General features: G+C 49.5%; 1 protein-coding gene across 1 annotated transcript; it reads left to right on the top strand.

The window, feature by feature from the left end:
* The first annotated feature begins 1,561 nt into the window (after positions 1–1,561).
* Positions 1,562–10,216, top strand: Urad (ureidoimidazoline (2-oxo-4-hydroxy-4-carboxy-5-) decarboxylase). The gene is made up of 2 exons (XM_021162896.2): positions 1,562–1,829; positions 8,601–10,216. The coding sequence occupies exons 1-2, from the start codon at positions 1,655–1,657 to the stop codon at positions 8,954–8,956; spliced, it is 531 nt and encodes a 176-aa protein (XP_021018555.1). The 5' UTR covers positions 1,562–1,654; the 3' UTR covers positions 8,957–10,216.
* Positions 10,217–10,666: the final 450 nt, after the last annotated feature.

The following is a 10,666-nucleotide window of genomic DNA, read 5'->3' as shown; positions in this document are numbered from 1 at the left end:
AAACCTTGTCTCGAAAAACATAATAATAATAATAATAATAATAATAATAATAATAATAATAATTACATTAAGGGGGGAGAGCCAGAGAGGACCAGAATGTCTGCTGCTAGATAGTGCCTTTTAGACAGGAATAGGGAAGTCTCACCGGTCTAATCTCACCAACATAGTTGTCCAGACCTGTATAATGACATCACCGGCTGACATGCCAATATGGATGGGGAAAACTTCACAAGGTTTCACCCCCTTTAACATCCTTTAGCCTGCAGGCTAAGGCCACCCCTTCTAGCAGTGCTTTATAGTGATTGTACCAGCAGGGGGCACCCGAGCACCACAGTTTCCGAAACAGAGTGTCAAAACACCAGGTTTGACTTGTTACTGCCCCTTGGTACCTAGAAGGGCAAATACTGGGCGAAAGGAAAACAAGGTCTCTTTGGGGAGAATTTGTCCAGGGTGCAATCGTTTCTGGACTCGCGGTAATGAGCGCTTTTTGTGCTTGCTCCTAGTCCCACACTGAGTTCTCCTGAGATCAGAGCCCCTCTCCTTCCCACACACTAGGGCAGGGCGCCTCTTTGTGGCGCATGCCCCTACCCCACCCCCTTGCTGTGGTCTGTGGTCTTTCTAATCTTTTCTAGGCTCTTCTCCTCCCCCCCCCTCCCCGTGAAGAACACCACCAGTAACAGCCTTAGATAAACTGCTGCTGTGATAAAACACTTACCAAAACCAATCTAGGGAAGGCAAAGGCTTGGTTCAGTTTATAGTTTATAGGCTGATGTTGAAAGAATCCAAGCCAAGAACTCAAGGTGAGAACCTGGAAGGCAGATTCGACCCTCTCTTCTTGGGCACTTACATACACACACACACACACACACACACACACACACACACATATACATAATACACCTAATTAAAAAAAAATTTTTTTTTAAACGAGAGAAGATAGCACACTCCACCAGAGGCACCTTACCCTGTTCTGTTTACACTAATTAAGTCTATGTTGTGTTAAGCATTTGGAGTTCAAAGAAAGATTAAAACGCAGTGCCTGTGCTCTAGAGCAACAGCAAGGACAGATGAGGTGCGCGTGAGTTACTGTGTGGATGCTGGGGACAGAACCGGGTTGTTCCTGAGGACACTCTCCTGGTAATCCAGGCAGGTCACAGGGCCACCTATTTGGTCTGCAAGTGGTACACAGATTGCATGCAGGTAAAAGCATACATGTACACAAGACAAGATGGTAATGGCACCAAGTGTCTGTCTCATTACATATGACCACTGCCGCCACCTCTTGTTATGGCAACGCCTCGGGTGGAATCATTTGTTCTGTAGAAATCTCTGCTCTCCTGATCATAGCCTTAAGTGGAGGTGGCGGATAGCTCAGTATTCGGGTGCTCCTCGAGCATGTGTGAGACCCTGGGTTCTGTCTCCAGCACACATATTACCCCTACCACCAACAAAACAGTTAAACCTGTGTTTGCTCATTGCAGGACCGTTCTGGATAAGCGCCTCCCAGAGATGTTTAAACCAGGGTCAGCTGCCCTTGCACAAGGCCAGCATGTGTGTTCAGCAAACACAACCCATGACGAGGAATTAGCGTCACTCGCTCCATGAGAGCGGACCACAGGCAGGGCAGAACACTGCCTCCAGTCCAGGATCAGCCATGGACATGGTAAAGGTCAATTCCATGGACTTCGATGAATTTGTGGATGTGTTTGGGAACATTGTTGAGAAATGTCCTCTGATTGCAGCTGCTGTCTGGTCCCAGCGTCCGTTCTCTGGCTTGGAAGACTTAGAAAATCACTTTTTTACCTTTATTGATGCTCTCCCGAGATCAGGTAAGACTTCAGGACCATGCGCATGAAGTCATTTTCAATATCGTATATAAAAATATTTTAGATTACTTTAGCCTCCTTACTCAGTTATTTAGCCGGGATTATTAGAAGGATCTGTAGACATCCTTTCAAACACTAGTCTCTTGAAGGTGGACACAAAAACATGGGGGCGGGGTGGGCAAGATAGCATGGATGGCCAAGGACAGCAGAGGCAGAGGGAGGACAATCTCTGAGGTCGAGACCAGCCTGATCTAGAGCGCGTTCCAGGACGGCCAGGGCTATTGGAGGCCAAGAATGGGAACAGGGCAAAGGCGTTGGTGACTCAGAAGCTGAAGGCCCACTTTGGCAATGCTCTGGATGAAAGACAGGATAGTGAGAACCTCCCAGGGACCCCAGAGAGGAACGGGAAGCACTGAGCGATTTTCCAAAAAAGGGCTGGTTTAGACCAGACAAGGATGCATTCATTCAGATCCCAAGACTCTTTGCAGAAAGAAGTAAAATGGGAGCAAAGCGGTGTTTTCTGGGGAGAATGGGCCACGGGGTGGGAAGAAGAGGGGGTAGAAGTTTATTCAGGATGACACAGAGGCCGAAGGTCCAAAGGTACATAGTCCCTGTTCATAGGCTACTCTGGGTTCTGAGAATAAGCCTGACATGCCCTTGGGGAACAAAGTCAGAGGGCAGGAGTCACCTGCCCTTGAGACTCTTCTTAGTCTTCAGACAGGAGGGTGGTCTCAGGACAGAGCAGGCACTCGAAGCTGCGTTCAGTATGGCTGTGACACCCTGTGGATTCCCAGACTCCTCTGTATGGCTGCCTATGAGAACTTACCGAGGAAGAACACAGGTCCAGGTTATAAAATCAAGCTGAGGACTGGAGAGATGGCTCAGCAGTTAGAAGCACTGGCTGCTCTTCCAGTGGACTGGAGACCAATTTTAAGCACACATTCCCCACCCCACCCCCCAAAGATGCTCGCAAAGGCATCTAACTTCAGGATCTGGTGTCCTGCTCTGGCCTCCATAAACACCAAGGACACATGTGATGTGCAGACATACATGCAAACAAAACACTCAAACATGTGAAATTTAAGTGTGTGTGTGTGTGTGTCTGTCTGTCTGTATGCAAATCAGCTAATCAACTCAGGGTCTTTCTTGCTTATGCTGGGCACTCTACCACTAAGCTGTACTCAGTCTTTTTCACGATGTTTCTAGCAGAGAGAGAGAGAGAGAGAGAGAGAGAGAGAGAGAGAGAGAGAAGGAGAGGCGAGGCAAGGCGAGGCAAGGCGAGGCAAGGCGAGGCAAGACTCAATGTATTTGAAGGGTCATTTAAAAATCCTTAATGGGAAGTGGTAGTGAACACTGAGAAGGCAGAGGCAGGTGGATCTCTGCGTTCAAGACCAGCCTGTTTTACAGACTGAGTTCCAGGACAGCCAGGGCTCTCTCTATACAGAGAAACCGTGTCTTGAAAACAAAAACAAACAATCAAAAATCCAACATGCCTGTGCATGCCAAGGTGTGTCTGTGTACCACATGCACGCAGATGCCTACAGAGCCAGAGGAGGGAATCAGATTCCCCTGAAACTGGAGTTATGGGCAGATGTGAACCGTCTGATGTGTGTGCTGGGAGCTGAAGCCAGGCCCTCTGCAAGAACAGCGAGTGCTCATCACCACTGAGCCGTCTCCAGCTCAATCCAAAGGGTTTTGAAGAAAGTAGGCACACTAGGCTTTTCTAGATTATCTAAAACAAAATCTAGAAAGATGTGCGTGTGCATGCACATGTGGTATGTGTGATGTGTGAATGGATGCACATGCATAGGGGTGGGGTGCATATGTCAGCTGGTTTCTTCAACTAAGGTTTCCTCTTCACAGATGACTTTGGTTTGTGCCAAATGACCAAAAGGAACCAGTGTGTGTGTGTGTGTGTGTGTGTGTGTGTGTGTGTGTGTGTGTGACATGGAACTCTTCCTGGGTAAGGACTTGTTTGGATTATCTAAACAAACAAACAAACAAACAAGCAAGCAAGCAAAGGAGCGAAGAAACTTTCTAGCCAGACAGTGGTGCCTCATACTTTAAATCACAGCACTTGGAAAACAGAGGCATGTGGATTTCTGCGAGTCTGAGGCTAGCCTTGTCTACAGAGTGTGGTCTAGGACAGCTGGGACTACACAGAGAAACCCTGTCTTGCCAAACAAAATACTTCCTTCCTTTCACAGAACTGAAAATTGAATTTTTTGGAGGCAAACGGGATCTGAGCTTCCATTTAGGTTAAGCTATGATGCGTAATGGCCAGTAGATGGCAGTACAGGATTAAGATTGGGCTCAAGCCCTCCTTAACGCTCCAGCCAGTTATTCTCTCTGCTTCAAGCAGAGGCAACAGTCCTGGTAGAGGAAGAAGGGTGGAAACTCTACTGATTTGTGTCCAAAGTCAAAGACTGGGTTGGGGAAACAAAATACTAAGCTACATCTCCAAACCAACAGCAATAAAACTTCTCTCTCCCTCTCTTCCTTCTCTCCTTCCCCCCCTCCCCCACTCCACCCCCCCCCTCTCAATTTCTCTGTCTTTCTTTCTGGTTCCCTGTCTCTTCACTCTGCCCGTATCTCTCCATTGTGTCTTTCTGTCTCTGCTTGTATCTCTTTTTTAATTCTTTTTGTTTTGTTTTGTTTTGTTTTGTTTTGTTTTGTTTTGTTTTTTTCGAGACAGGGTTTCTCTGTGTAGCCCTGGCTGTCCTGGAACTCACTCTGTAGACCAGGCTGGCCTCGGACTCAGAAATCTGCCTGCCTCTGCCTCCCGAGTGCTGGGATTAAAGGCATGCACCACCACTCCTGGCTGCTTGTATCTCTTTCTTCACCCTCTGTCTCTCTGTCTTTGTCTCTAGCAAATAATATGCCCCTCCCCCAGGTGTGTGTGTGTGTGTGTGTGTGTGTGTGTGTACCTTTGCCATACCAATACCATTGTGTGGACTTTTGGGGGAAAGTTGTATAGAAGCTGCATAGGCACAGGGAGATGGGTCAAGGTGCTACTGCAGTAGTTAAAAGTGAGAGGAGAGGTTGTTTGGACTGTGGTTTAGGGAGCGGGCTTAGAGAGAAGCTGCTGGATCCTTGCTGTAGAGTTAAAAGCTAAAGTCAACAAGATTTAGGAGGTGGGTTTGCCTGAGGGAGATCAAAATCAAGAAATGCTAGGTAACTTCCCAGTGTGTGTACATGCATATGTATGCACGCGTGGGCGTGTGTGCATACATGAGGTCGCAGAAGTGAAGTCTGAGAAGAAAACAACACAAGTGAACTCAAAACACCAGAATCAGGAGCTAGAAAGATGGCTCAGTGGCTAAGGGCACCTACTGCTCTTGCAGGGGACTCCCAGTTCAATTCCCAGAACCCACACTAGCTCTAAACAACCTGGAAATTCAGCTCATGGGGTCAAATGTCTCTTGCCTACAATGCACTCACCTCTCTCTCTCTCTCTCTCTCTCTCTCTCTCTCTCTCTCTCACACACACACACACACACACACACACACACACACACACACACACACGTACATAGTTCAAAAGAAAGAGACCACAGATGGAAACCCAGTGTGGTAGAGCTTACTCATAATTCTAGCACTTCGGAGGAAGATCTGGGAGTTCAAGGCTGGCCTTGGCTAGATGAGACCCTGCTGCCCAAAAAAAAAAAAACAAACGACACTGTGGCTAAGAAGAGCAACTACTGCTCTTGCAGAGGATCTGAGTGACTTCAGCTCCCAGCACCTACACCCGGGACTCACAACCAGTCATTCCTGGGCGCCAGGCATGTGTGTGAACATGCTTACATTCACACACATGTATAAACACACACAAAACATTAAAATAAAATAAATATGTAAAAGAGCTCCTTTTAAAATAATGGAGTAAATTTTTAACAAGAAGAACGCTGGTAAAGGAACTGGTCTTTGCTAGGAGACACAGATGGTCCATTGTGTCAGGACTGGGAGCCTATGACAGGGCTATGGGCAGTTGCCTCTTGCCCAGGGGGCTCTGTTGCCTACCCTGCCCTTCTCCTATGGATTCTTAAAGAGTGCAAATCTCCTATGTACAGACACCTGTGTCCTGCGTTCTCAGTAACTAATGCCCCCACTACGTCTACTCTGCAGTCATGACACCCAGTGGCATAGCTGGAGAGACCAGAATTTCCACAAGAAGTTTAAGAGGTGGATGAGGGGCTGGAGAGACTGTGCCGTGTTGGGCCACCCAAGTAGGGAGACTCAGGAATCCAGGCTGGCCATCCACAGTGTCCAGCCTCCCGCTGGGATTAAAGGGCACAGCTGGGGTACCTTGAAGGAGATACTGTGTTGGTGGGGACTAGCAAAGGCCCTTGCTGTGGGCCTGTAGGTAGATGCTATCCAAGTACCCAAGGCATCGTGATTTGGAGCAGTGAAGGTGGGGTCTTTGGCTGGGCAAACCAGCTTTGTTTCTTTTGAGTAGGCTACCATCCCAGAGTTCAACTGAAAGGTGCGTGTGTGTGTGTGTGTGTGTAAATTTCGGTTCCACTAATTTAGCGTCGTCCCCCCCCCCCCCCCGCCCTTTGCTCTACCCTATTCTGGGCCTCTTTTCTTTCCCCTCCTCTTGTCCTCTCTGCAAGAGTAGAAAACACATCTCACTGCTGGGCAAACATTAACCCGGGCGATGCTTTCAAGAGTGAAGATAAACCCTAGGAAGAGTGAGAAGAGAGATGTAAGGGCAAGAAGGTTTGGGGGGGGGGGGGGAGACGCGGCTAGGCAGCGCTCTCTGGCCTCAAGCTCCACCCATGCATGCTGGGAGGCTGGTGAGGGACAGTGAGAGAAAAGACCTCCCCATTTCCTAGAATCCCACCCATAACTACTTTGTTGACAGCTTGGAGTGCCCGGAGGGAGGACGCACAGTAGAGCAATTGGATCCCCCTGAGGAAGGGGATTTGGGGGCTGTTTGAAACTCAGAAGAAGAGAGGCTAGATTGGGGGGTGTGCAGTTTTTTAGTAACTCAGAGATGCCTGACTCCCCTGCAGCAGCCCCAGCTGTGTGTCCATCCTGGGATTGGGTAGATGTGGGGCGACCCTGCCCAGAGTGGCGTGGCACCGCTAGCCCCTGGCCCTCAGGGTGGGGAATTTAACACTCACATTTTCGCACCACACGGAAAAGCCCAGCTACAAGCTACAGTATGGAAGAGAGAGCTACTCTGGGTGGCCTAGAATCAGGGTGCTCATGAAAGGGGAGTCGGAAACAATGGTGTTGGAAGACTGGGGTTGGTGGCCTGACTGTCCCTTACGTTGCAAGGGCAGGCATGGGTTTAAAGCAAAGGGTACAGGTGTACAGTGTGCCCTAGGGCCGATGACCTCGCGTTTGTTTTCTGAGCCCTTAGTGAATGCCCGATTTTAGAATATATTTTACTTTTAATTTTCTATTTATGAGTACGGTTGTTTGCCTCTTGTTTGTGCGCTGCGGTATCCAAGGAGGTCAGAAGAAATTATCCAGGATTCCTCTGGAGCTAGAGTCCCTTCCATGAGACTCTAGCCATGAGTTAGCTTTGGCAAATGCTTTTTTTCCCCCATCTTGTTATTGGGGAGGGGGGAGGGGGGGTAGGCTACATTTGAGGAATCCAGGGCTGCATCATGTTTAAAGGGATTTTCCTCTTTGTGGGGTATTGAGATACATTTACTAAAGGACCTTTGAATTATTTCCCATTTCCAACAAAGCTTCATCTATTCCCACTGCCAAAGATAGACACCTGCTTAGTGGAGATGGGGGGCGGGACTGGCAGTTATACCTTGTGGTTCCACTTTCGTGGACTTCCTACTAGCATGAACTGCTTGTGCATTCGGTGCCAGGCTGTGGGGAAATGAGTTATCTTTAGTTCTCTATAGTAAGTTAGGTGTGAGGACCCTTCTTTTTATGGAGAGCCGTCCTTCTGGCCACATTTGAGATCTTGTCTCTTCCCCAGAATTCCATTTCGTTCTTTAGAGTGCTTAAAAGACACAGTGTGCCAGGACACCCAAGAACCCCCCTGGTGTTGGCATTAAAAACCCCGGTGGCACTCCATAGCTAGGCTTTCAAGGCCTCCATGAACAAAAGCTTTTGTCCACTTGGGTTCTTTCGGGTTCTGAAGTCAGTCGGAGAAAGAGTCACAACACAACCCCAGAAGTGGGTGTCCGTCATTAAACACAACAAAAGAAAGCAAACAAAACAATAACAAAAGGTCGAGCCACTTTCATACAAGGGCGGAAGAAATCCCGGTGAAATGAGTTTCTTTGCCCTTAATCGACCTGCGAGGCTCCTTGGCTGTCTCATTCCAGAGACCCAGAACTCAGAGTCACAAAATCTGGGCATTTATTTGTCAAGCCCCTTGGATATTATCCCCTGGACCCACCCCTCCCCTGTCTTTTCACCTTTGAGACAGAACGAAGCCCATTCCAGGGCTTTTGGCGGAAGTCTTCGGGCCCTCGCATCCGGCCCCCTTTCAACATCAAAGCCCCCCTGAGAGCAAAGGACTTTGAAAAGATAGGAGTAGCTGGGACCTCTTATCACTCCCCAGCTCTCGGCAGAGCAGGTCATAAATTCCCAGCCTCCCGACTGCCCTCTCTCCTCCTCTACGCGTTCCCCCTAGGTCTGAAAGACCAACCTGACACTCGCACCCCGCCCTCAGGTCCTGGCAGGGACCAAGGGGCTCGCATCTCTTTAGTGGAGAGGGACACCACTACCTGGGGACCCGGCTTGGCTTTCTGATCTGCAGCGAGTAACCCTCTGAAGTGTGTCTGTGTTTCTCCTCAGGCCAGGAGGGCATCCTGCGTTGTCACCCAGATCTAGCGGGCCGCGATCTGCAGCAGGGCACGCTCACTGCTGAGTCACAGCGTGAGCAGAGCCAAGCGGGTCTCACTAGCCTTGACACCAACGACCGGCTGCGGCTGCAGCAACTCAACGCACAGTACCGTGAGCGCTTCGGCTTTCCTTTCGTTCTGGCAGCACGCCTGAGTGACCGTGCCACCGTGCCCCGGGAGCTAGCCCGCAGGCTTCACTGCCAGCCGGAATCCGAGCTGCGCACCGCCCTGGGTGAAGTGAAGAAGATCAGCCACCTGCGCCTGACAGATTTGCTGGGTGCCCACTCCGCCAGGGTGGAACTACCGTGAGACTGGGGATCAGAACGCCAGCAGGATGCTTCAGAGAGGGGACACCCTGCGCCCGGGACTGGCTTGGGCCTGGAAAGACAATTCATACACCCACACAAAGGAAGTGGAGAATTGAAGCAATCACACGAGTAATGCATCCTTTGTGCACTCATCCACATGAGCACGCGTCACCAAAATAAGTCACTGTTCTAGAGGTTTAGCGCTTTGCCCCTGATTTATCCAGATCGTTGCTTCAATTCTCCACTCCGTGCCCTGCCTACACTCTAGCCTTGGAAGATTCCAGAGCTCCCACTGGGCTACTGATTCTTTTCCGCTTAGTCGGGGAGAAGCGGGGGAACTGGCAGCGGAGGCAAAAGGCACAGGAAGACAGCGGTAGGGGCTTTCTTTCTATAGTGGTCTTTTATCTCCCACTTCATTTGATTCACCTGATATTTACATGTGAGCAAAAGCGACTTTCTCGCTCTGAGAGCCTATGGGGGGAAAAAAGTGTGTGCGTGTGTGTGTGTGTGTGTGTGTGTGTGTGTGTGTTTGTGCGCGCGCACGCGTGCCCAAGTTGGAAAGGTTTGATGGTCAAAAGCCGGTGTCACCCTTGTCCCTCCAGATGGTCAGCCCTTAGTGGTGGCCTGGAGTGTCCTGACAAGCCATGCAATGTTAAAAATAGCAATATTTATAGGACAGCCCTGAGTGTTGTGGAGCCCAGGGTGAAGACTGTATCCCATGGAGCTGATAATATGGGGGTAGGGACGATGCTTATAGAAATCTTTCCAATAGAACAAGACTTGGGAGCTTGCGAACCTGGCACTCCAGAGTCAGTCAGCTTGCTGTGGCCACTGTAGAAGCAACATCACCAGCAGGGGGGGGGGACCATGACCGAATTCCCCCTCCTTCCCCCAAAGAGGAAGGGAGGGAGGGAGGGAGGGGGAGAGAGAGAGAGAGAGAGAGAGAGAGAGAGAGAATGAATGAGTCCCAAGAACACAGTGTTAAGGGCTTCTCTTGGCAAAGAAGCAACAAACCATAAATGACTTCCCCAACATGGACAGAGACAGGTGAGATGGAAGAGGAGTTGGTTTCCATAATGAACAGCAAAATAAACTCAAAACAAAAACAAACAAAAAAACACCACCACCCTCTTTCCCTTTCCATAAAGAGCTGTGTCACAGCTTTTGGGCTCTGGGCATGCATGACGGTACACAGATCTAATCCCCTCCTGGAACACTCAGAATCGAAGTAAAGTTGCCTGTTGGCTCTTCTGCCGCCTCACCCATGTCCCTGAGCAGTGAGAACAAAGTGGGGATGCGGGAAGGGATGCCTTGGAAGCTGCCAGTCCTCAGTCAGCATCCTAGGCCTGAACCATCCAGGGAAGAGGGACACCAGGTGCTCGAGGATGCCAGCCCTGTTTGGCTCTGCTCCCTGCCCCCACCCCCCTGTGTCTCCTCTTTGTGTGTCTCCCGGTCTCTTTTACAAACACACACACCACACTCAAAACACACACTCAAAATCACCCACTATAATTCAAAGCATTCTGTCTAGCCTTGGGATAAACCCAACCCTTAGATAACCAGACTCTAAAATGCGGAATCCACCCTCTTTATGTAAATTTGCTAAGTCAGCGATGCAGAGAATCCCAAGGAAACAAGATTTCCAGGGCTATTTTTACAATTCTAGATGTAACCTGTGCCTCTCTGGAACAACCCGGTCTATCCAGCGACA

The sequence above is a fragment of the Mus caroli genome, unplaced genomic scaffold (genome assembly GCF_978045245.1).
Source record: "Mus caroli unplaced genomic scaffold, Mus_caroli_1 scaffold_4, whole genome shotgun sequence".
Classification (NCBI taxonomy): domain Eukaryota; kingdom Metazoa; phylum Chordata; class Mammalia; order Rodentia; family Muridae; genus Mus; species Mus caroli.
Note: the sequence above shows the minus strand (reverse complement) of the source record. Positions and strands in the feature narration are given on the sequence as shown.

What these genes read in the sequence shown, in the direction of transcription:
- Urad (XM_021162896.2), top strand. Translation starts at nt 1,655, where the DNA reads ATGGACATGGTAAAGGTCAATTCCATGGACTTCGATGAATTTGTGGAT. An exon ending in TGATGCTCTCCCGAGATCAG is followed by an intron (nt 1,830 to 8,600) that starts GTAAGACTTCAG and finishes GTTTCTCCTCAG; the next exon opens with GCCAGGAGGGCATCCTGCGT.